We start from the raw sequence: 26,357 nt of genomic DNA on the forward strand, positions 1-26,357 counted from the left end.
AAGAGGAACAGTTTTTTCAATTAGTTTGGTTTGTTTGGCACAGTGCAGTGTGAACGTGAACTGCAGCAGCTGAAAATGTAACAAATGTTCCCAATCAATCAAACTGAGTCTACTGGACTATCATACGTGATAGATTTTAGAAGTATCATGAGCTTGTTAAACTGTCTTCCCTGCTCACACCCAGTGACTGCATATCTGCTGAAATGTTTCTCTGATCTGCCTCTTGATGTGTTTCTTACTGCTGTTTAGACAAGCAAACAGGATGATGCGTGCCCAGGTTCGCACACAAACACAAAGAGCCATCGAGCCGAAGCTAGAGGAAGACAGACGTACAGGAAGCCACTCTGAGCTTCCTCCACTAGCTGAAGCATGTGTCTACCTCTTTCCTATTTCCTCTTTTTTTTTCTTTTTTTTTTAAACCTCCTCTCTGTTTCACCACTCCTGCCCTCCCTACTCTGTGGGAAAGACCAGCATCAAATTTCTCTTGGCTGGAGAGTATAAATAGCTAAAGATTCTAACTCTCATCTTTGCCACAACTCTGGTGGTTTCAGCTCACTGCTGCACGGCTGCAGTCAGATGACGCATTCAGCGAGATGGAAGGGTGACCTGTTGAGATTTAGCAGCAGGTACAGCAGCTACTTGGGCTTTGTGGCTTTTTTATTTTAACAAGGCTTTAAATTATCTGCTTCTGAGCATAACCTGCAAATCAAACTGATTAACAGTTCAGCAAAACAACTCTTAACTTGGGACAATTCTGGTGCCTTGCAGTGAAAGTATTGCACCAGTCAAAGTCACTATAAAGGAGTGGGGATAATTGTCTGTTACAGCTTAATCTGGTGGTGCTTTTTATAGTCATGTGTGTTGATAAGCCATTTCTCTAAGGCATGAGACTGCAGTAGGAATTTTAAGAATTCAAGTTAACAAGTCTGAGCCACTGTTAGCCCCAAAGGTATAATGTAAAAGCAAAGAAAAAAAGAAACAAGAAAAAGAAAAACCCACTCAGCCTCCTCTTCAAGATATTGTTGCAGATTCTTCCTGTGGTACAGTAGAAAGCTGCCGTTGGTTTGCTCAGTGAAACAGTCATCATCTCTTTATCAGATAATACAGTGAAGAAGCACAGTGTGGAACAGAAGTCAGTGAAGACGTGTTGATTGATGGGATGTGAGCTTGAAGATCTACTTTCTCAGGATGGCTCCAGTAATGCTGCGGAGTGTGGATGGGACAACAGGCAGGTGGCGCTGTTTTTTTCCTTCTCATATGCACCCAGGAAAAAACATTGAAATTTTAACTTTTCTTTAGAAGAGCACAGCAAGAAAGGAAGTTCTGTTTTGCAGGTTGCCACAAACTGCTTAGGAGACGCAGCTGACACGTGAAGCAAGGCGCTCTGGTCAGATGACACCAAACTGTACATTCAGACTGACATCCAGTTTGAGACACGGTGTGGTCAGCATCATGCTCTGGGAATGCTTCTTCTCACCCGGGACGACAGGAAAGCAGATCCAATTGCAGGGACGATGGATGGAACGAATGTTCACCTTTCACCTTAAACATGCAGCCAGAGCAACAGCTGCTTGGTTTAAAACAACCTATATTCATGTGTTGGAATGGCCTAGTCAAAGTCGTTTTAACTTCTTTCAGTTTTACCTCATCAGTTGAATGAGAAGTAGCTTTATCTAATTAAGTCCTGATGAGGTTGGAATAGCAGTTTTTATGATGTGTTTGTCTGATCTATGATAAAATGTAATAAATCTGAACGTCAGTTTTTTTCCTCTGGTAATTGAATAGTTTTGTGTGAAAACAGACTCTTAATCATTAGCTTCAATTTTACTGTCTCTGATTTCATTATTCATGATGGCTGCTGATGTTTTCTGGAGCTTAGTTACACCAAAACTTTTATTTTGAAGTGGCTTTACTGTGGTGACGCTCATAAAGTTTTGTGCGACACAAATACTTTAACTATTTCTGTAAAAACCTCCCACATGTTTATGGAGACTACAGTTTTGTCCCCACATCCATCTGTATTTTTAAGGAAGGAATGACCAGTACTGTAATATGTATTTTTATTCTACAAGCCTTATGCCAAGCGACTGCATGTGATTCATTATAATCTCTAAGCTCTTTTGTCTCTGTGGCTCCAGAGGAGGTGGAATACCAAATGATACAAGAAACATTTCAGTGGAAACTAAAACCATCTCGTTTGCAACAATGACTTCCCAGATGAGATACTCTGATAGTTTTTGGGTCAGCTGCTTCAGTGTTTTCAAAGCTATAAAAACCTTTATTTTCCCATAACATAAAGAGGTGTAACCGGCTGCTTTCTGTCTTTTACTGATCAGAGAATGATCTGTAATATCTGCCCACATGCTTTCCCAAATTACCATTATTGTCGTCCTGGACCCTAATTCATCACTTTGCTGCTACCTAATCTTCACGATTGTGCAGACTGTTTATGTCTGCCCAGCTGAATACCAGGTGGGGCTTGTTCTGTTCATTGATGTATTGACATTAACCTTTTAAAACATGATCCTGCGTCTTTTCCTCTTTGTGGGGGTCTGGTGTTGATGCGCGGTCCTCTGACGGCTCACTCACCGCCATACTGTGATTCAGTCTGTCATCCTTACGTCTGTCTGCCCCAAAAACACACTTCCAAACCTCCAGATGGCCTTTGCAATCTGGTCCATGATATTATCTGCGGATCGCCACATGTCACCTGTCAACAGGAAGCCACATTTATAGAGAGTAAAGCAAACCAGAGCCAAGCCTTTCCCGTTGACACATTATGTCAATTATAGCTTAAAGCAAATGGTAAAGTTTTAAAACCTGACATCAACAGATGAGTTCTCTTAACTCTGAATGCTGCCCAAACATCTGACCTATAGATATTAAATAACGTTATTTGAAAGAGCCTCCCTGGTTTTGCATCAACAATATCATCTGACGTTGCTGTGTGCTCGGCGAGGCGGTGGCCTCAGACAGGAACTCCCTGACTTAGTGCTCCTGTCCTTCCTCTGAGGTCCCGTCCCCCCCTGCCACCCCCAGTGGGGCTTGGTTTCCGCCCATACGAGCCCCTCAAAGAACCTTGAAGCTTAAAGTCCTTCAAAGCGGAAGTGAGCGAGATGAGGAGCAGAAAAGGGGTGAAGAATAAAACCTGGACGAGGCTCAAAGACGACTTTGTGTTTTGGCACTTGGGTCTGCCAAAAAGAGTTTCTCTTGGAAGACAGCTAGAGGCTGGCTGGTGGGTGAAGGAGGAGCGGTGGGAGTTTGTTTTTTCCTTGGGAGGGGGTGTTGAGGAGAGATGTGAATTACAGCTTCTGGGAGAAAGAGAAGTCTGCCATGGTTTGCTGGGGTCCTTCATTGTGGCAACGCCACGGGCCTTTCTCGGGCTCCGCTGGTCTCCGGCTACAAAGAGGGGGGGATTTCTTCTGTTATTTATTGGATTTCATGCCATGTTGGCCCCAAAATGGCCCCATCCCCTCTGCAGAACTGCCCTGTCTCCCTCTGTGGCTGGTTACCCCAATCCTCCTCCTTTTAAAAGAGAGATGCTTAATGGGTCATTGTTCTTGGCTTGTTGTTGTTTTCTCTTGCTTGAGGAAGGGAAGGGTAGAGAGTTTCAGACTGGTGACCTGAGAACCGCATAGAAAAGTCCTGGATCTGGGATTCAGTCGGAGGGTTGTTACTGAAGGTGTGGGAACTGCAACAAATTGAAAAGGGGGCTCTCAGGGCCCGTTTGAAAAAAAAAAAACCCTGACAAGTGTTGGAGCTTGCTCTTGATATACAGGCTCTCTTGTGAGGTATGTGAATTGAGCAAGATGGCCGAGCATTGTTACTGAATGCTGATGTGGGTGAAAGGACTGGAAACATGGCCAAGGTTTATTCCTGCTGCCACCGTCTCCGCTCTCATCACACAGAACCAGAACCAGATAAACGGGAGAAAAAACAATCAGCTTCTCTATTCAGAATGTAAAGCAATAATGGAGAATTGTTTTCCATTATGAGCAAAATCCTCCTGATCAGTCTTTTGGGATTCATTGTTCCATCAGATAAAAAAAAACAAAAAAAAAAAAAACATGCATTGCATTTTGGCTAGTTGCAATAAGAAATAAATCAATTAATGACATGATAAATTAAAACAATCTCAACAATTTCCATTTGTATGATTTATCGTTTTTCTCTTTTCTCTCAAAAAACTGGATGATGAAAGTCTTCAGTCTGATGCTTTGAGCAATTTTGTTTTACAGAGACTTGCATTATTATGTCATTATTGTTATATTACTTGAAAACAGCAGTATTATTGCTTGTCATAATAACTTCTGGGACAATTTATCGTTCAGCTAAATGTGTTATTGTGACATGCATAATTAAAGCTTCCAAAAGGCTTGGTTGAAATTTATTGGCAGATTCTTTTGAAAAATGTCACATTGTAATGACATGATTTCAGAAAACCTTGTACTGGAAATATAAAGATTGAGGAATATTGTGTTGGCAGCATGAGATATGAAACCTGTGCTTCCAACACTGATTTTCAACACCATTACAAGCTGCCTTGTTTAATCAGTGTTACACACACATATTAGTGTGTTACACACACTAATGTTGCGCTCTGTGTTGTCCAGGTCTGGGTCAGATGTTAAAAACAGGGAGAATATTTATGATGCTGTGTGATCACCTGTCGAGTGACCTCCAAATATTCACAGTGCATTAACAATGAATTTCTTGCTCTGCTTCTGCTTGAGACCTGACTCTTCATCAACATCCCCTCTATTTTCTGTACCATGAACTTCAACAGCATGAGCTCTGTCTGAGTCTGAGTCCCATGCTGCAGCTTAACACACTTTGACATTTCTTCACATCTCCCTAGTTATTTCCCTGCTGGTTTCTGTTTTTTTGTAATTATGACAGTGTAGAGTTTTTGAGTTATGAAATCCATTGCAGTAATTAGGACTGAGGCTGATATTAAGCCTTCTGAGAAGTTACCGTTTGTTTTTAAGCATGTGTCTGTGTCTTTGTGTTTGTGGCTCCAATCCAAACCGAGGATTCTGGTCCGGCTGCAGGTGGACAGACAGACAGTCAGGACAGAGGCAGACAGGAAGCCAGCAGGGCTCCTCCTCTTCCCTGCCTGGTGAAGCGAACAGTACCCCACACCAACATATGGTCCATCTCTGTCTTCACACCTTATCGTCTAGCTCCCCCTGCCCATAACGACACTCTGGGTGCTCCTCAAATGAGAAAAAGCTTGAGGTCACGCATGCCTCAGGTTCAGTTGTGACTAGAGACTCACCAATCAGAGATTTGTGGTCTCCACATTTTTCAGCTTTACAAATGTTTAACCATTTTTCTTGCCTTCTTGCTGTTTAGTGGTCAGTAAGTATCTATTAGGCTCAGGGGTGATGTCACACTGTGTGTAAGAGAGTGCTGTTACTCTACTACAACACCATCACTTCAAAAACACTAATTCTTGCCAATTATTTTTGGTCTAGTTTCCATTGCAGATATCTCAGTACATTTGAAATAAGACAAAAATAACTTACAAAAGTATCTTTTCAGCCAGATTTAGGAGCTTGTTTTAAGTCAGTAATTCTTGAATATTGATTAAAAAAAGTTCTTGTTCCCCTAACAGATTATTTCACTTGTAGCAAAACATTTTTCCCATGTTATAAGTGGAATAATCTACAAGTGGAACTACAATTTTTTCATTAATATTGAGGAATTACTGACTTATAACAAGCTCATATATCTTACTGAAAAGCTACTTGTAAGTTATTTTTGTCTTATTTCACTAGAAATCAGACCAAATACTTGCTAAGATTTTGTGTTTTTTTTGTCTTTGTTAACAAAGGAACTTATTTAGGTAGAAAACCATTTAGACAGTCTTTGACTTCCTAACTACTTAGCATGATTCGTTTGGTTAGCCTTATAAACTGTAAACATGAGTGTCTGTGTGTGCATCTTTATCTTAGCTCTGATATTTGTTGTACTCTATATATTGTGGAATCTTCTCAAGTTTGCTTTGGCTCACTTTTCTTTCTGAACGTCAAATTAACACCTTTGGGTGACTTGCTCTAGTTGTATGTAGAAGTTAAGTGTTGTAGAATCTGAATTAATAGCCAGAATAACTGTGTGGAAAATACAGTTTTCTTTAAATAGTTTCTCATATCTTTGGTCTTCCTCTGACTTCATTTTTAAACACCCTACATACATGAGCTAATGCCGAGTCTTCCCTCAGCAGGAACATTCACACCAAAGAGTGTTGTGGTTGGAGCGATCTGGTAGCAGTAGGCACGCTGCTTTCACTGCCATGTTACCTGTGAGGTAGAGCACTTCCTGATCGTTGGTTAATTCCTCAAAAAAAAAAAAAACACTTTAGTGCTCAAACCTGCTTTCAAACCTGAGTTTGAATGCAGCTGAGTTAGAGGCCAGCCGCATGTGTCATGTACTTCCTTTTAAGAAAAAGCCACACATCCTGTCCAGAAATGACATCTGGTTCTTTTGTGTTGAGAGGCAGCACTTTGTTCTGCTGGCTGTTTGTCCTTCTTTCCCTGCCAAATCAAACGGCTGCTTCTTCACCTGGAAAAAACAACAACGTGTAATTAATTTGCTGTCTTAATTTCATTTTAAACATCGACTTTTGTTCGACTTTTGATTGCAACGTTTTCACTTCCTGTTTGCATGCCGCACAAAAGGAGAGGAGTGTTCAAACCTCGTCTTTTGCATAATTCTTCTTTTTTTCAGCATTTGTTGCTCTAAAATTGTTCCAGGATCCTGTAGGAAACCCCGACCTTGGTTCATCCAGCTCAGGTGACTCGGCAGCGAGTGGCACCAGTCAGCTTCCACATGGCTCTGGAGACTGGTGCAGTTTCTGACATGCATCCCGTGCCAGTGCACATGAAGCGTTTTAATCTGTTCTGTTTAAAGAGTTTGGTTCCCGGAAAGCGTCTTGCATGATGCTGGGGATCATTGAAAGGCAGACTTTAAAAATGCAGAAACAGCTTCAGTTGACCTCAATTGTGCAAACTCTAACCACACAAATGTGCCTCTCTTTAGTTTTAGTCCTTAATCTGCTGTGAGCCGGCTGATCACTGCCGTTTATGTTTCCTGTGGGCTTCACAGTGACTTTTCGCCAACCTTCTTTCTGAGCTGCACCTGATTGTTGGCTGGATGTTTTCCTCTTGCAAAACCGTAAAATGCTGAACTGGCTTCAGGAAAACCCTTTTTTGTTAAAGTGTGAAAACACCCTTGTATTTTGTGTGTTCGGAAGGGTGTGTGGATTGTAAAAATGGTAACAAACATTTATGTGCTGCACAAAGGCAGCAAGTTTGCTTCTGGGAACTTGGAGTTGATTGGAACTAATGGAAGATTCTTTAAGCTGCATTTTAAAAAAAAATATGTATATGTTTCCATTTTTCTCCCATTCTGACATTTTATAACCACAGCAGTGTGTAGTTGTGAAGTGGAGGAAAAACATCCATTGTTTTGGGATTATGTTCTTTTTTGCAAATCAAAATCTTAAAAGTGTGGTGTGCATTTGTGTTTGTTCCCACCTCAGTCAACACTTTATGGAGTTTTTGTGCAGTTACAGCAGCAAGTCTTTTGAGTAGGGCTGCACCGATTGCAGTTTTCTGACAGATACTGATTTTGGCTGATCCAGTTGGTAACAGTGGCGTGTCTATAGTTAACCACACATATGCAGACCTGACCTGGGGGTCCAGTCTGTCGCTCTCTCACAGCAGAACAACAAGACAGTGGCTGGTTTTCAGAACTTTCTAGATAAGATTGGTTTTTCATTTAAATGTCGACTCATTGCTGATCCCCCAACATTAAGGAAACCGGGCCGATTTATCAGTGCACACTGATAAATCTTTATCATTTTTGCCTGTCTGGAGGCTAAAAGGTTTTCATATTCTTCCTTTACAAAGTTGCTCGGGCTCAGATTGAATGAAAAACGTTTGTGTACTGTAGTTTTCAAGTCTTTTAAAAGATTCTTATTTGGATCTGGGTCTGGACCTTGGGCCATTCTAGTTCGTCATGGATATCTGATGTAAACATTGCATTGCAGCTCAGACTGTATGTTTTCCTGTTGTAATCTCTGCAAGGTTTTCTCCAGGATTATCCTTCATTCATGCTGACCTGCTTCGCCTGATGCGCTCTGAGTGATGTACAGAGTTGGCTTTCTACCACAAATGGAGTTTTGCATGAAGACCAGCAGTTGCCTTTGTTACTTTTTTATCAAAGATGTAGAGATGAAATTATATAGAGATGGTCTCCTTTTGTAAATAGGGTGACTTGTGAAGGTAGCACTGGATTTTAGTGAAGAGTGTCTGATTGCAAATGTTTTGATTTTTGGAAACAATATATTTTGTTTAGTGGATTTATTTGCACTGTTAAGAAGATTGTTACATTTGGTTTCTGTTCCAGACTGATGGAGAGAGATTGTTGAGGATTTCAGAGCTGGTAGATGTGAGTGTCAGTTTGAAGTGTCTGCTTCTGCTGCAGAGGATGCTGTATTTCCCTGGGTTCACCACAGTGACAGTCCTTGGTGTATTCTGTGTATTTGCGTTGTAATTGGCAGCTGCTCTGCGGTCTAATAAGGAGCTTCATGGTTTTGTTACTCGTCTCCGGTGGGATTGCATCATGAGCAGTTTCCCCTCCCGACAACGTGACATCCCTTACTGGCAAGAGACCATCATGTGCAATATCTCTGTTTTACTGCAGTTGAGCCCCATCTGAGCTCGTCTGACTCATTAGTGTGTATCCCAGGGAATCAAAAAATGAATTTCTGTCCCATCTGACATTATTGCACTGATTGATACATTTTCTTTTTTTAGCTTCTGATAACAAGGCACCTTAGACATGCAATGTGAGCAGCATGAGAGGAACGGCTGTAACATGCAAAGGTGCTTGCAAAAGTAACATGCAAAAGTTTAGATGCAGAAAAAAATATAAATAAAGGAACAATATACATATATTAGCTGATTATTAGGCCGAGCAGCTAAGCGCTGCGAAGGCCTATTGTAATTCTAATTCTAACCTGTAGCAGAATTAAGTTTTTTTTTTAACCTGCCTACCATTAGCATTGATTTATTTGGAGCAGAGGCGACGTCACACTGTTAGTGAGAGAAAGCAGTTTCATTAAAATTTTATTTTTGTAAAATAAAGACAAAATTATTATTCTGGATTTGATGTTTTATGCTTTCTTTAGTTAGCAGTATTTGTGTGTACTAAGCCAGCTTGTCAGAAGTCAGATGCTTCGTAACAGAGAGGTTCAAAGCTCAAAAGGAAAAGAAAAAACTTGCTGTAAAACCTGTTGATGTGTCCTGAAGGAACAGCAGAGTTTCCTTAGACTTTTCTTCACTCAGCAGAAACATTCCCACTGAAGAGTGCTGTGGTAAGCATGACCAATTGACAGATGGATTAGATTTTTGATGTTTTAACTAGCCAGTCTGCTATCAGTCAAAGACGGTCTCTTTTAAAACCACACTGATTCATATACTCTGACTTTAGAAACAACTTGTTTGTTCTGTTTGAGGTAAAGCCTACCAAATAACATCTCCAAACATTAATATTTCCTGTTGTAAAAAATTATTACATCATCTGCCCTGCATCCAAATGAGACTTTAGGCAGGAAAAAGTCACCTGTACCCGTATTAACCGAGCAGATGGACCTCATTCAGAAATAATTCAGGATCGAGAATGTTGTGGCTCGCTTTCTGTACTGATGACAGCATGCTGATGTCAGAAAGAATAAAGAAAAGGTTTCTTCAGATATGAAAGTAAACCATGGTCAATAAGTGCTGCCTCTCAGCATGTTGATTAGACAGTAATTTTCTGTAGAGGAGCATCCAGAGGGTACATGGCTGTTATTCATGACTGTCCTCATCCCTAATAACTGCATCTTGATTTATATCGCTGTGTGTTTGCAGCATGGAGTCGTTCTTTCCATTCCAGTGATGCATAATTCAAGTGGAAAGCTCAATCACATCTGCTTCAGAGGAACTGGCAGAAAAACTTGCTTTGTTTTAGCTCTGTGTTTTCACCTGGACAGCCAATTTGCTAAGCCAGTCACATCCGGTTAACAAAAATCGCACTGAATTTACACAGCGGTGGGTTGTTATTGACAACCCATCATACGTCCAGCTACAGATTTAGATGGCGGAGAAAGTCAGAACAAATCAGGTTCCTGTCTCACTTCTTCAAAACATGACTGACTTTCCTGTTATCTCGGCAGGAAGTTGGCCTCTCGGCCGGTTATTACACTTAAAAAATAGACGAATATGAAAATGTGTCCTGACTGCAGTTTGACAGATCGTGATGCTTTGCATTCTAGGTACCGGCCAAACGGCGTCCATCAGACGTCAACGCCTTCGTAATTAAACCCAAAATAGCTTCTCTTGGGTCAGTTCAATGTTGTTTATCACGGCTGTTTTCTCAAAATAAAGCAGTTCAGACTCTAGGAGTTAGTGTTTTATTTCCCAGTTCATGCTGTCCTCTCTTGCTCTGCTGAGTTTACTGTCTGGGCGATCAGTAAAGGCCTCCCAGCTTTCTCTCCAAACCAACCTGTGTGCTTTGTGATGGAACAATGAAGATAGACAACACATCCTTGGGTGAAATAAGGAACTCCCTGTTATTCTTTCCAACCAGCCTCCCTTCTGATCGCCACATCTGCATGACACATTTTCTTAAATCGTGACTCAAGAGATGCTTCACCTTGGACCTCACCATTTGTTCCAGTCTGAGATTTTTTTCTCCTCATCCTTTGGCTCTCGTGCTTTCTTCTGCTCCCACCGCTCTGCCTGTCCTCTGTTTCTGACTGAATTCAAAGCTTGTTTCCTGCCTCTTCTCATCTCCTCTTTCACACCACTGACTCTACCAGTGTGGATGGAAGTTGCCATATGGGAGATTTAATTAGTGTACGCCACAAGCACAATCAGCTCCCTCTCGAAGCCAATCAAGAACATGACAACCTCTGCTTCCCTTTAATACTGCTCTTAATTAGTGGTCGCAGCTCATAGCTAAAGACACTTGCTTTTTCTATGCGAGAAACCTATGCAAAAGCTAGTAAAGGCTGGAAAGCAGTGAAACAAACCTTCCTTAAACTGCCCAGACTGAGAGGAAATTATACAGTTGATGCCTGACAGTCTGGTTTGCAGGATTCTATGTTTAGAGCAAATGTGTGATTACAAGAGTTGGTCTTTCATTATAGATGGTGACTTACTGCAACTTAGTAAGCAGGCTTTTAAGATGGAATCTTGCAAAAAAATGTATCAATACTTATTTTTTCACACTTGGTACAGCCACAAATTCAGTGGCTGTTATTGATGTTTTCTGTGACAGACCAATGCAAAGTCAAGAACAACTGTGAAGAAGGAGGAAAATGATGGATAGTTTTCAATGAATAACTCAGGAAGTAAAATACCTCAGCAGAGGCTCAGGGCGGTGGCTGAACTTCGTCCAAATTAGTTTTCTTGCACACTCTTCTGAAAGAATGAATTTGTTTCTTAGGTTTGCTTTATTTATTTACATCCATAGTTGTATTCATACTGCAAGTAAAAAGGGATAAATACTCACAAAACTTGCATCCCTTAACTGTTCAGTTTATATTTATTGTCATAAACATTAAGTTTAGTGCGAACGGTATAACGTTAATGTTATTTCCCTCAACTTGCACAATGAAAATGAAATGAATAGCTGAGATTTGTTTTCAGATAAAGTTCTAAACTCATCATAGAGTCTTATAGTTGAGTTTTTGGACAGTCAAAGATGATTTCTACCCTCATAAAACATCCAACAATGAGAGAAAAATCCATACTGGTCCATGAATAGTTATCAGAATCAGCTTTAATTGTCAAATTATGAGCATAATCTGAACTGAATTTCTGTTTCACATTCTTAGTGTGTAGACATTTAATATAAATGTATAAACTTTAGAGAAGATTATAAAACTAAAAGTACAATATGTACATACAAATATATACAGCCAATATATTTGTATATTGTTTTACTTATTAACCTTTTACATCTCCCTCACTTTTCCATTAGATGATTATTTTTATAAATTTATCTGACCATATTTGGCTCATTACCTTTAATGCTGCATTTGAAACACAGATTGCAAAGCAAAACATAAAATACCAACGTAACCGAATACCTCCACCAAATATAGAATAACAGGGTATGGAAAACATAAAACAGCGATTGCTTAGATGTTCACAGTGTTTTATTTTTTGATTTACAGAGTATTGATCAGAGGTATTAATGCATTGTTCTGGGTTTCTCTGGTTAATGGGTTAATGAAACACTATCACACATTTTAGCAAATGTTTTGAAATGATATATTTATTTAAAACTGTGAAGCCCTGGAACAGATGCACCAAGATTTAAAAACTTGTGTTGGTAAAACCACCAGTTTCCCATCATGAGTCCCTGTGGTTTAATGTCAGGGTAACCAGAGGTTTAATCTGGCTGTGCTGAGCAAAACGTTATGCAGCACTGCCCCTCCCTTACCTGTTGCTGTGTACTGCTAGTCAACTGGCTGATGCACTTTTCCCTTACTTATAGGAAATACTAAGTTGTCTGTTTAGAACTAGGCCAGTCACGATAACAAATTTTGCTGAGCGATTAATTGTCTAAAAAAGTTATTGTGATAAACGATAATATTGTTTCAAGACCTTTTGACGCTGATTTAATGGAAATGACTAATAATGCATGCGATTTCCTGCCATAGATAGATACACTTTATTTTCAAAAGAACACATAACATTGGAACTGATAAACTACATTTCTCAAGTTTATTTGATAGGGACAGACACACATTGACATAGACAAACTGAATAAAACAGCAGTCCCATGTTTGCATCATGGTGCAATAGCAACAGCTAATTCGCAGCACTTGTCCCTAGATGGGCTTTTAAAAAGTAACTCTAAAAATTGAAATGATAATCAATTAAAATAGCACAACATAATATATACAAACAGCGAAATGTAAAACATCAAAAATGGGTACAGGTCTGTTTTTGACATAACCAGAGTTTTGTTTGATTTTTGAACGTTCTAAAACTGGTTACAGACTTTAAATAAATAGGAAGTGAATATAAACAAAACAAGCAAAAATAAAATGGATTCTCAGTCTCCATTAACAAAAAACGTACTTGAATAAAATCTAAACATAAAGCCAAAGTGGAAACAAATACTGCATTCAACCAAAAGAGTGCAGATTATGAAGTCTGTATACTACGTATATTGGCCTTCAGTAATCACTAGATTTAAATAGAGAAGATGGGCACATCCGGCTTCCTAATGCAGTAGTTCATACTACACGATTTTTTGCCCCTATTTTCCCCTTACGACAATCTTAGATCGTTGGCCGATCTAAGATTGTCGCTGGTGATTTCGTAACCGATCATCCTGTAGTCTGATTTAGATCGTCGTGGCCGCTCCGAAATAAATCAGGGGTTTTCCCCGACAGGGAGCGTTAAGGCTGAATGTGACAGGTAGCCAATCAGAAAGCGCCGATTCTCCTTCGCGCTTTCTGAGGGGAAATTACGGAGGGGAATCCCAAACAGCTGACATGGCGCAACCCGAAGTCCAGCGGACATCAGAGATGATATGTGGAAACAACATGAATGTTTATTCAACATTTCGTGCAAAGAATATAGAAATAAAAAGGAGAGGAGTTGGAGCCAAATTGCTACCGCAGTTGATAAACCCGGTAAGTTTTCAGCTGTTCTTCGTTAACGTGACATAAATAGGTTATAATGATTTTCATTCAGTCAGGACTTTACGCTGACTCTAGCCACATGCGTCACAGGTAGATTTTCGTAAAGCATTGATTAATGCCTGGTTTTAAAATGAATTAACTGGACTTGTAGCCATTATTTTGGACACCACAGGGCACGACGAACCGATCGTACCGTTATACCGAGGACTTATGTCGGCTAATGTGTCTCTCAGGTTTTGAAAATGGGCCGACAATCGGACAACTCCTGCCGTGTGCGCTGGACATTACACTAAGGAAATGAGGAAGGGAGGGTCAGTGGAGAACACCGGAGTTGAGCCTTTTTTCATTCAGTGTCATCAAGAGAAAGAAAAAAAAGGCAGGAAGAGACGATAAAGCCGATAATTAAAATGAGGTCGATAGGTTTAATTTATCGTGCGATTAATTGATTTATCGTTTATCGCAACAGGCCTATTTAGGAGTATTTTTGTTTGTGAATAAGACCAGCAGTGTGTAAACTAAACAGTTTTAAAACCACAGAAAGAGCTATGATCAGCATTACTTGTCAGCTGCAGCGTTAGGAATAATGTCCAATAGGCAAAACTGGTCTTTAGTTCCCTGTTTCACTGGAAACTGGCTGAAGCTTTAGTACATGTTGGTTCCCACATACTGCATATTTCATATTTTATAGGCTAAAAAGTGTCTGTCTGGATCTGGAAGTCCCACAGGATCTTAGCTCGGTCATTCTCCACCACCTTTGGGGGTGTTACCCACATTGATCTCGGGGCTTCCAGTCCATATTCTGCACAGATGTTTCTGTACACTATGCCCACCACTTTGTTATGTCGTTCCATATATGCTTTCCCTGCCAGCATCTTGCACCCTGCTTTTATGTGCTGGACTGTCTCAGAGGCCTCCTTGCACAACGTACACCTTGGGTCTTGTCTGGTGTGGTAGATCTGAGCTTCTATTGCTCTGGTGTTTAGGGCCTGTTCCTGGGCGGCCAGGATGAGGGCCTCCGTGCTGTCCTTGAGTCCAGCTTTCTCCAGTCATTGGTAGGATTTCCTTATATCAGCCACTTCAGTTATTTGTCAGTGGTACATCCCATGTAGGGGCTTGTCCTCCCATGATGGTGCCTCCTGCACCTCGTCCTCTGTTCCCCATTGTCTGAGACATTCGCTGAGCACATCGTCCGTAGAGGCTTTTCCTTGATGTATTTATGGATCTTGGATGTTTCATCCTGGACAGTGGCTCTCACACTCACTAGTCCTCTGCCTCCTTCCTTGCAGCTTGTGTACAGTCTCAGGGTGCTGGATTTGGGGTGGAACCCTCCATGCATGGTTAGTAGCTTCCGAGTCTTAATATCCGTGGCCTTTATCTCTTCCATTGACCAGCTAATTATTCCTGGAGGGTGTCTGATTACTGGCAAGGCATAGCTGTTTATTGCACGGATCTTGTTCTTGCCATTGAGCTGGCTTCTCAGGACTTGCCTTATTCGTTGGAGGTATTTGGCTGTGGCTCCTTTCCTTGTGACCTCATCGAGGTTGCCATTTGCTTGTGGTATTCCCAGGTACTTGTAACTGTGCTCTATGTCTGCTATTGTTCCTTCTGGGAGTGATACCCCTTCAGTGTGGATGACCTTCCCTCTCTTTGTAACCATCCGGCCACACTTCTCTAGTCCGAATGACATCCCAATGTCAGTGCTGTAGATCCTGGTGGTGTGGATCAGTGAATCGATGTCTCGCTCGCTCTTGGCGTACAGCTCGATGTCATCCATGTAGAGGAGGTGACTGATTGTGGCCCCATTCTTGAGTCGGTATCCGTAGCCAGTCTTGTTGATGATTTGGCTGAGGGGGTTCAGGCCTATGCAGAACAGCAGTGGGGACAGAGCATCTCCTTGGTATATGCCACATTTGATGGACACTTGTAGAAGTGGTTTGCAGTTGGCTTCAAGGGTGGTTTTCCACAGCCCCATCGAGTTTGCAATGAAGGCTCTTAGAGTCCTATTGATGTTGTACATCTCTAAGCATTCACTGATCCAAGTGTGTGGCATTGTGTCATAGGCTTTCTTGTAATCAATCCAAGCGGTGCACAGGTTGGTGTGTCGGGTTTTGCAGTCTCGGGCGACTGTGTGATATATATATATATATATATATATATATATATATATATATATATATATATATATATATATATATATATATATGCCTCAAAATAAGAGGTAAAAAGGTCAATAACCTTGAGTTTCACTTCTACCATTCATCTCTGGAGCCGTGGCCTCCAGGTTCATCAGCTCCCTTCATGCACCTGACAGGATATTGATTTTCAGCCTTGAGGCTTTGAAAGCTGGAGACAAAACAGGAAGAAGAAGCAGGCTGGGGGGTGAAGGTGTTCATGGGTTGGTTATGGGATCCATGTCATCTCCTTTTTAAGATCCGATTTGTGTCTGGCGATGAGACAGACTGAGGGATGGGTCAGCCTGTCAAACAGTGTGATGATGGGGAGAGAAATGAGGAAGATGGAAAAAAAGAAACTGTTTGCAGATTCACTTCCTTTCACTGCTTTTTTTTTGTCAGGTCCTGATTGGTAGGTATCAAAGCATATGCGTGCACAGGTAAAGCTCACCTTGATGTGATTCTATTGCAGCATCTTTCTGTAGAGATGCTGCAATAGAATCAGTAATTTTGGTTTGACTGATACTTGTGTGCATCAGATTCCTACGGTTAGTTGCTGGAGGAGGAAAGGTGTTGAACATATTTTTATTAAATGGATAGTTTTGTGCAACAATAGGAAAACAACTGAGATACGACTTTCTTCAGATGAGGGTGTTTGTGGGTGGGTGTGTGTCTCTTTCTGCAGAGCCTCTGACAGAATCTGTTTGTACAGTGTCCATTTCCTTAAAGAAGAAAAGACATGTGCCTCACATTTGAAACGAGGAGTTGGCCCACTTGGACTTCCTGACTGCAGGAAGTCTGTCTTGTTTCGTTTTAGTGACCCAGGCGCCTCTGAGAGCCTCCGCGTTTCTTCATTCACATTAAATTAAATGTTTCTGTTTTCTCTTCAGGCGTTTCTTCAGAGAATCAGGCAAATTCCAGATGACCAACAGTGTCTTTCACCTGAACATGTCAAGGTAAGACCCCAAAAGCCCAACACAAATGCACAATGCTTGAGATATACCAATCGATTGGCCAGAAATCGGAATCAACCAATTTTTCACTGATCACCTCTGATTAGTAACCAGCAGGCCAAACTTAGATAATTAGACAATTTCTTATCCTGTTCAAAGATTCATCCAAACTAAGAAGTTGTATTATTTTGCACTAGTATAAGCATTAATCATATTCACTGATGCACTTTTTTTAATTTCTGAAACATGAGAAAAAGAGGAATAAACAGGCATAATATTGTAATGTCTTCATGTTCTATCTGGTTTAAACCTCTAATCTGTCTATGCACCTCCAGTACATTTTCCCAGATATTATATTTCTTAAAAAAAGGGAATCAGTTTAAATAATGGGCAGGTCTGCTGATTGGTATCAGCCATGAAAAGCTTAGTTGGTATGCAACTTAAAAAGTATATCACAGTTCCCATGAGGCTTATTGTAATAAGCAATAAATCAATTGATCACGTGATAAATTACAACAGGCTCAATAATTTCCATTGACATAATTAATTGATTTTCTCTTTCCTCTCTTTCTGCCAAAAACTGAATGCTTTGGGCTCAGCTATCTATTTTCTGGAACAAAAAGTTTTTAATTTTTTTTTATTATAAAGACTTAATAATTCATTTTATTTGTTGTTTCTGTAATTTTGTTGATTTATTTTGGATATGTAAAATGCCTTAAAGTTCCAGTGTTAAATGTTTGTTAGAATTTAAAGTTTATTGATCTTTGACAATGTGATCTTGTATTATTATGTAATTACCATTATATTACTTGAAAATGGTCTCAAAACAACAATATTATAATTTACCTCAATAATTTCTGAGGGAATTCATCTAGTAACGTTTGTTATTGTGACAGGCTTTCATTCTCACACATAAATCCTCGGATGAAACATTTACTATAGTCCATCTTACCTCCCTTTGTTCATCTTCCTTTTTTGCATTTTTCCACACGCAGATCCTGTTTTCCAACATCGAGGACATCCTGGAGTTGCACAGAAAGGTGCTTTCTGCTGTGGAGGCCGGCTTGCAGCCTGAACCTCATCCTAACCATTCGCTGGGCCACGTGTTCCTGCAGTTTGTAAGTACACACAGAAAGCAGAGGACGGCAGAAGGCCACATGGATTGAGCTCACATACATGAACTCTGCATTCAAAAGCACAGACATAAAAGACAAAATGTCTTTTTCCTTCATAAACTCCTTTTTTATCTCATGGCCCCACAAACCAAATCAGTTGCACCGATTCTTCATCATTTGGTGATTCTGTCTTCCTCTTTTGCCACTCCATCGCTATCTGAAAGTCCAACACACACAAGCTCACCCCACCCTCGCTGCTTCCCTCTGGATGAACTTGTTTGGCCCCCAGGAACAAACAAAGAAGGGTCTGTGTCCGGAGAGGAAGACATGGTGTGTCACTCAGCCAGGGGGACAATATTCCTGCTGGTGGCACTCAGGCTCCAGCTCCTCCTTTCTCCCCTCTGTTTGTCCCTCTGATAATCTGTCTTCACTTTTACTGAGGGGCAAAATATGCCAGCATCAGTATTCTCTGCCCAGGCAACAGGAGCACAGACACAGCCTGAGTTTTACTTTCTCAAGTGCAGCACGCTGAATCACCAGGTGGGCTTAGCTTTTTCTGAGACGCTCCAACGTTGTTGTGGAGTCATTTCACAGTCAGACACAATCTGTCTGATACCCGCTTGTGGCATGGATGACATTTAATATCTGTCACAGAATTAGCTCATCAAAATGTACCTGCACACATGTGTGAGGTGTCAGGGTGCAAGGCCAAGTGTCAGGGCGTAGAACTGATTAATGCATGCTGTTTTCCATCTTTCTGTTCTCCAACTGACAATGGAAAGGGAAAAACTGAAAGATGAGAATTTATTTTGGTTTACCTGAAATAGAATTGATCTTTTCAGCAGAGCTTTTAATTCGTTTGACTGGTGTTAGACACATCAACACTAGTTCAGGAAGTTGATTCTGGGTTATGAGATGAGCTTGTGTTGACAGATTATAAAGAGGAAGGCTATGATACATTCAGGTCACACAATTAGACTATTAAACAAGAATTAAACAGTATTCTAGGAAAAAAACTGATAATCCAAATAGAGTACATGTTTGATTAAAGAGCCTGACGTCTCCAAATATTAAATGTTTTGTTTGTCTAATTTTAAGGTGCTAGAAAACATAATAAAACTTCGTAAATCTTGAGCTTTGCTTTACTGGACCTCAGGTAAATCTCATGTTACCTGTGTAGAAAATTTAAGAATTTAACATTTTAAAATAGAGGCATCGTTTGCCTCCCAGATCTTTTAAAAACCATAAAATGGTCTTTCCGTTTTGTCATGACAGGATATTGTGAAACAGATGCCAGTTTTATCACCGTTAGCAGCTAACGGTTAGCAGAGCTGTTTGTTTTTTACTCGCGGTTCAGTATTCACAGATTCAACTCTTCACTGATTTTTATTTCTAAAATATTCAAAAGAAAAAGAAAGTTTGGAAGCTCAAACACCTCAGCACAGTGCTACTTGATACATATGAGTTTCTGTGTTAGCTCCCAGACGGTTTCTGCTTGTTGAGGCATATTTAGTGTCTATTTAAACTATTAAAATATGCAGTTATAAGCATTTTTATGGCAGGTCTCAAGTATTGTAGCGATCCTAAAATCCCATAAATAGAGAGTCCAATGTGCATCCTAGAAGATTTTAAAATGGAGGAGGCTTCTTCATCAGCCAACCTGACATGTGGCCTCTAGCTTGTCACACAAGCTCACAACGACTCAATAACCACTTCCCGTCTTACTTCAAAATAAGACATGGATACAGGAAGTCAACCAGATCTGGGGCTCATACCATTAGCTTTGACTAGAACAACAACCAGATTGCGATTCAGGGAACAAACCTCATTTTGAGGAGAAATACTTTGGTTTTAATATAGATTTCAATCCACAAGCTTTTCTTACATTTCTGGGTTATGAGCAGGTGAAGGTCCTGCAGTCTGAAGCTGATGGTTAGTCCAACACAGACATAAAACCAGAGCTGACCTTCACCTTAAAACAATTCATATCTCAGAAAAAGCCTTGGCAGCTTTTGAAAATACCAACTATTGTAGATCTACGCTAGCAAGAGATCAGAAAATAGTTCTAGCAGGATATAAATTTCCTGTTTGAATGTTCAAATATGCTACAAAGGTTTGTTACTCAGTGAAATTTAACTGTGTAGGAGGAAAATCCACATTGCTACATGGTAAGCTAAAGGGATTTTGTGGGTCAGAGGTCAAGGTGAGCGTCTCTGAACTTCCACAGACTTTGAATGTGTTATCTTACAAACACCTGGAAGGAATTTCATTACATCTGACATGAATGTCCACTTTGACTCTACAATGAATTGATTAGATTTCTGGGGACAAAGGTCAGTCAGGCTTCACAAAACACTTTTTTTTGGCTGTAACTCAAAATTTCAAACCCTCATTCGGTGAAATTTTAAACAATAAAGAGGCAGAAGGACGTTCCATATGCTGATCAGTCTTTTTTTTATTTATTTATTTTTTACTTTTACTCTCCTTTTTTGGTTTCACTATGTAGAAATTATTACAGGTTTTGTAGCTTTGCCACACATGCCATTGTCCAGATTTTCACTTTTTCCATTCAGAGTTGTAGCTTCCCACAGAGCAGCTCTGTTCACACGTATCCATTACACTTCCATGACCCTCATCTCCTTCAACGCTGAGTCCTCTCAGCCAATCGCTCAGCCCGTCTGCCGCCCTCAGACCGCGGCCCTTGACCTCCACCAAAGGTCAACTCCATGACTGGGATTTGATTAACCTCCTGCATTGTTCAACAGCACCACAGTGAGGGAAGAGAATCAGGAAGATTCTAAGCTATTTAAAGTCAGATGCTGCTGAGATGGCTCAGAAGGAGGCAAATTTATTTCAAATGTATTTATTTATTTTAGCTTTTTTTTTTTTTTTACTTTATTTGTAAATACTTAGGAGATGTAAAAACCCTTGCTTAAGGCTTACATTATCTCCAGTATTACAGAACCGTGCAATTATGAAAAAAAATTAATGTCGAAGAGTTTTTTCACCATTGTTTGCTCCATTTTGGGCCATGTATATATAGTGAGGCTGAAAGAGGCAAACAGTCATGTCAGTCTACATTTTCTAAATTCCCCTAACTTTGCCCACTACGCTCTGACTCGACGTGTTTCCCTCTGTGAGATCCCGCGCTCCCATCCGAGTCTCCAGAAAAACATTCCAGTGACTAAGAATTTAAATACAGATTGTTTATCAAAGGAACAGCCGAAGCCTTTGAGTTATTCTTGGTATAAGTGACGTCTTTCACAGCGGCCCTGGACTTCAGTAAGAACCGCAGAAATAAAGTCTTTTGACCCCTGTTTCATAAATAAGCTAATAAGCTACTTTAAGGGCGACTGAAACGACTGTGTAGTTGTCTTGACGCATGGAAGAGAAATACGTTGGAGAAGTTTCGTTTTTACTCAGGCACAAAACAATGAGCCTGATCAAAAACAAGATAGGAAGGATGATTAAGTCTGGACCAGGTTACTACAAGTTCAGCAAGTCAGGATAGCTGTAATCACAGATTGGGTTTACAGTCCTGTGCTGCAGCAGCAGCAATTGATTCTCTTCATGTAGCAACCGCCATTTTTTTCATCTTCTTATTTTTGTGGGTTTTTATGTTTTTCAAGCAACACTATGTGTATTGTTGTCCATAGTTGTGAATTGTAAAGAAAACTGTACATAATTTTTAACAATATTTTTTAGAAAAAAAAAATCTGAAATGTGTGGCTCTTCTGATGTCCTTCACTCAAATACTTCTAAATGAGACAAACAGATGGCGCTCTGCTCAGATTTGCAGCTGAGTGTGAAGCGGCCGAGATGAGGATCAGTGCCTCCAAATCCAAAGGGTAGACTGCCTTCTCCGGGTCAGGGGGGTTGTCCTGCCTCAAGTGGAGGAGTTTAAGTATCTGAGGATCTTGTTCATGACCAAAAACACGATATCACAGATACAAGCGGCCGAAATGGGTTTCCTCCGTAGGGTGTCTGGGCTCTCCCTTAGAGATAGGGTGAGAGGCCCGGTCATCCGGGAGGAACTCAGAGTAGAGCTGCTGCTCCTCCACGTCGAGAGGAGCCAGTTGAGGTGGCTCGGGCATCTGGTCAGGATGCCTCCTGGACGCCTCCCTGGTGAGGTGTTCCAGGCACGTCCCACCAGGAGGAGGCCACGGGAAAGACCCAGGGCACACTGGAGGGACTATGTTTCTCGGTTGGTCTAGGAACGCCTTGGAGTTCCCCTGGAGGAGCTGGAACAAGTGGCTGAGGAGAGGGAAGTCTGGGCCTCCCTTCTGAAGCTGCTGACTTCGCGACCCGGCGATCGATCGATCGATCGATGGATGGATGGATGGATGGATGGATGGATGGATGGATGGATGGATGGATGGATGGATGGATGGATGGATGGATGGATGGATGGATGGATGGATGGATGGATGGATGGATGGATGGAAACCATTGAATATTTGTTAGTTCACTGATCTACTTTGTGTTTGTCTGTCACATAAAATCCAAGGAAAGGATTTTATGTGACAAAACTTGTTGCATCCAAAAATTGGATGCAACAAGTCAAAATGTGAAATGCTTAAAGGAATAAGAATAGTTTTGTAAATCAATGTATATTATGGACATTTTTAGAGACATAATCTGGACTTCAAAGTAAGCGATGTGAAACCAATGTAGTATTTATTTACAGCTTATGTGATCAGACTTCAGGCATGTCTTCCATTGGCTGCCAGTCACCTAAACGGGAGATGATGACATTTTTTCCTTCCAATATTCACCTTATAAAGCTCAGAACAAATATATTTGGCTCTTTGCTTCCAGGAATGTGAAGCGCTCATCCCAGTTCAGGCTTTAACAACCCTGGTGTAGAAATACAGGCATGCATGAAACCTGGAACCTGAAACTTTTTTGTACTAACATTCATAGACGTCCTCTCTCCCACTTCTCCTTTTCTGTTTGCTGTACGTCATAGTAGAAATGAATAAACAACATCCCAAGATGTAGCACTTCCTCATTTTCATGTTAGGTGATGCATCATGCTTTGCAACAAACCACTGACTGCAATGGATGCAGAACCTTTTGTCAGGCTGGCATTTAGATCCAGTTACAAGAAGAAATGCAACACCTGGTCCTGTGAAAACATGGTGCAGCTTCAGATGTATTATTCATGCATTATTCAGTACAGGCTGAAGCTGAACGCACAGCTTGTTGCTGGTTAAAGCCCATTAAGTATAGGTAGCTAGTAGGATGTGAAACCATGTGCAGAGTGGATCCTAATCTTGACATGTAGAAACTGAAACTGTCATCTGAAACAGCCTTGTAAGTGAAATCTAAAACTACAGGAGCTGGTTGCTGCTCTCAGCTTCAGCTGCATATTCTGTCCTGAAGAGTTTGATGAACACAATTTAAAAGTCACTATCTGCGCTTACATTACAAATGGGTGCCAATCTTTGTCTATATTTTGCTAATGTCAAAAAAACCTATTTTGTGGTGTTTCCATTAAATAAGAAATTAAATTGAAATCACATGTGAATAAGCTTGTTCTCGCGGTAAGCCATTGAAAACAATGGATGTGAACAGTTACATGAGATGCATTCATAAATCAGCCATGGTGGGCTGGTGCTCATCATCTATCAGCCAATCGGAGGAGTCATCTGCGTCTTATTCAGGCATTAGAGAGATAAGCCCCGCCCACTTGGGAGCGGCTACATATTCAGCGTTTTGGGAAAACTGTAGTCGGTAATTTTACAGAATGGTTGTGGATTCAATGCGTTGGAATTACAAACTGAACTTTTAATTAACTGTGATGCTGAGAGCTCTGGTGGATTCAGCTGCACTTTGTCTGAAAAACATAAAAACTACAAAACACAAAATGGACTACTGATTTTTTTTTTTTTTGCATTGCTATGTTTCCATTAAGCATATTTATTTTTTGTTATTTCAATTTGCACAACTTTATGGTCAAAGGAAACACAGCTACAGTCAAACATCTGAAGTGCTAAGATTGGAATATTTTTATGAAAAAGGGTAACTTCTGTTTAACAGCAACTTTTGATTTTATTTACTTTCTTCCTACACAAAACTGATCTCAATAAGACTCTCAAAATACATATTTCCAAAATGATATAAACAATCAATGAAGGGCAAACAGTCTTTACTGCACACTGTCGACGTCTGGCAGAAGATTCTGATCCAAAACGGCACCGAGAGCTTCGGCTGTTCTAATCTACACATGGTCTGTGCCTTTATACAAACATAGATGAATTGTTCTTTCCTGTTTGTACAAATATATGTAACAGCATCAGCACGCGCACACACACACACACACACACTGCTTATTAACCTGATGTCGAACTTTGATAAATGTAACATTAATGGCAGTCTGGATTGAGGGAACTCTCACTATGTGTTCTTAAAAATAAAAACTGTTAATCAGCCAATCAGAAAACCGCAACAGCAGATTTAGAGCTGCGTCTGCCAACCCACAGCGATATGGCAAAACGCTCCACATCTTGTAAACATGCATAAATGCATGACTTGCATTAAGAGTGTGTGAATTTTGCATTCTGAGGTTTCTCGGTGCATTTTGTTCAAAAACTTAACATTTGGTGGTACACTTCAAGACACCACGTTTAAAAAACAAAACATAAAAACAACATAACTAAACAAGGCCTAGTCAAAGTGCAGGCATAAATCCAATTGAGGATTTCTAGATAAACTTTAAGAAACTGCCAACAGCATATACTCTCCATCCAAGAGCATATGCATGTTTGAAGACTTGCAGCTGTAATTGCAGCTAATGGTGGCTGACTCACTTTTCATATTCAGAATCAGAATCAGAAGAATTTATTGTCATTGTCACAAAGACAATGAAATTGCAGTTTCAGTTACAGTTGATTTGTAAAACACTTTGAAAGCCCCAGCTCCTTTCCTGCCATTTACAGTTTGATTCTTTGAGTTGTAAACCAGCAGGTGAAATGTGCTGGGCGGCCGTTTGAAAAGCTGCTTTTCTGCTGTTTTCAGAAGCAGAGCTTCTCAGTTTACGGCGAGTACTGCAGTAACCACGAGAAGGCTTTGCGACTTCTGATGGAGCTCAACAAGATTCCCAACATACGGACCTTTCTACTGGTAAGATAAAATATATATTCTTTCTTTTCAAATCTTTTTTTTGTTTGTTCATTCAGAGGGGAGACTGAGGTTTCTTTTTTGCATGTTTTTTGTTCATTATAAAAATACATCAAAATTTGGGGTTGTAAACTCAGAAATTGTGAATACTTTTGTTAGACTCTGGATGACTTCACAGCTGATTTTCCTTTGGGTAGTTCTTTCTATATTCTTAAATGTTTTTCAGTTTTTTTTCCTTTGACCTACATTTGGTTAATATCCTGACTCCTTTCCGTAATCCTGCTTCGGTTTCACCTCTCCTATCACCTCCATTTCCATGTAAACACTTGAATAAAGGCCAGATAGCATAACAAGGTCAGGAGGTTCTTCCTGCCTGGACAGGAAACAACCGTCGTCAAGGACATTTTTGTGTATTGTTACACTTGTAGTGCTTCCTCTGCCAGCTGCTTCCATGTTTTGACACCCAAACCTTTCTGGCTCCGGACAATGAAGTTAAAATGGCGCCGGGGGGCCCTGAGCGGGGAGCGGGGCGTCCTCGACTCCCAGGCAGTGAAGCCATCCTGGGATCAGCCAGCTGTGGACTGTTGGCAGCCGTTTCTGGACGGGCCGTGAGCTCTGAGCCCCCCACGTCTGTCACAGTCCGGCTGCTTCCATGACATCCAGGGGATCAAGGCTGATGCATCCGCTGGATTTTTAAAATGTTTCCTCCTGCTCCTCTTAGGTCCAGATTAGCAGCTGTGAACCGGTCGGGTTCTGCATGATTCAGATGCTTCCAAAATAAAACCATTACTCAACATCTGGCTGTGCATCAAAACGATTATCAAATGTGTTTCTGTGTAGCAGAATTCTGCCAAATAAAATTAAATTGAAATAAAGAAAAAAACTCCATGTTGACCTGGCAGGGATCTTTGTAGTAGTACAGGAAGAAACATATATTTTAACTTTAATTAGCCACCAAAAATGTGTCATCAGTGTCTCTTTTTGGATATTTCTGTAAATTTTCTTGCTAGTGAATTTCTTTTTTCAACTGTGATGGGAGCTTCTGAAATTGCACATCAAACTGAACAGCTAATGGCATTGTGAGCTATGAGAGAAGTGAAGTTGAAAGAAAATGAGGTCAGAAGGATGAGTGGAGTGACTGGTGGCTTCAGGCTGGTGGATTACAAATATGAAGACAAAGAGAGAGAAAAGGAAGTTTGTAGAAACTGGAGTAGGAATCGGTGTGTGAAGGGGAAAAATTTAAAACAGCAGAAATCAGAGAAATTAAAAAGGTTAGTTTGACTTT

At 40.6% G+C, this 26,357-nt stretch overlaps 1 protein-coding gene across 1 annotated transcript in view; it reads left to right on the plus strand.

Moving 5' to 3' along the window:
• prex1 (phosphatidylinositol-3,4,5-trisphosphate-dependent Rac exchange factor 1) overlaps window positions 1-26,357 on the plus strand; it is a 112,516-nt gene that overhangs the window by 4,994 nt on the left and 81,165 nt on the right. The window contains exons 2-4 of the mRNA XM_088006872.1: window positions 16,773-16,838; window positions 17,831-17,953; window positions 24,971-25,075. Coding sequence (XP_087862998.1) covers window positions 16,773-16,838; window positions 17,831-17,953; window positions 24,971-25,075 — 294 coding nt within the window. The remainder of the gene's footprint in view (window positions 1-16,772; window positions 16,839-17,830; window positions 17,954-24,970; window positions 25,076-26,357) is intronic.

Source organism: Poecilia mexicana, unplaced genomic scaffold (assembly GCF_051168715.1).
Source record: "Poecilia mexicana isolate PSO_F unplaced genomic scaffold, ASM5116871v1 scaffold_7, whole genome shotgun sequence".
NCBI lineage: Eukaryota > Metazoa > Chordata > Actinopteri > Cyprinodontiformes > Poeciliidae > Poecilia > Poecilia mexicana.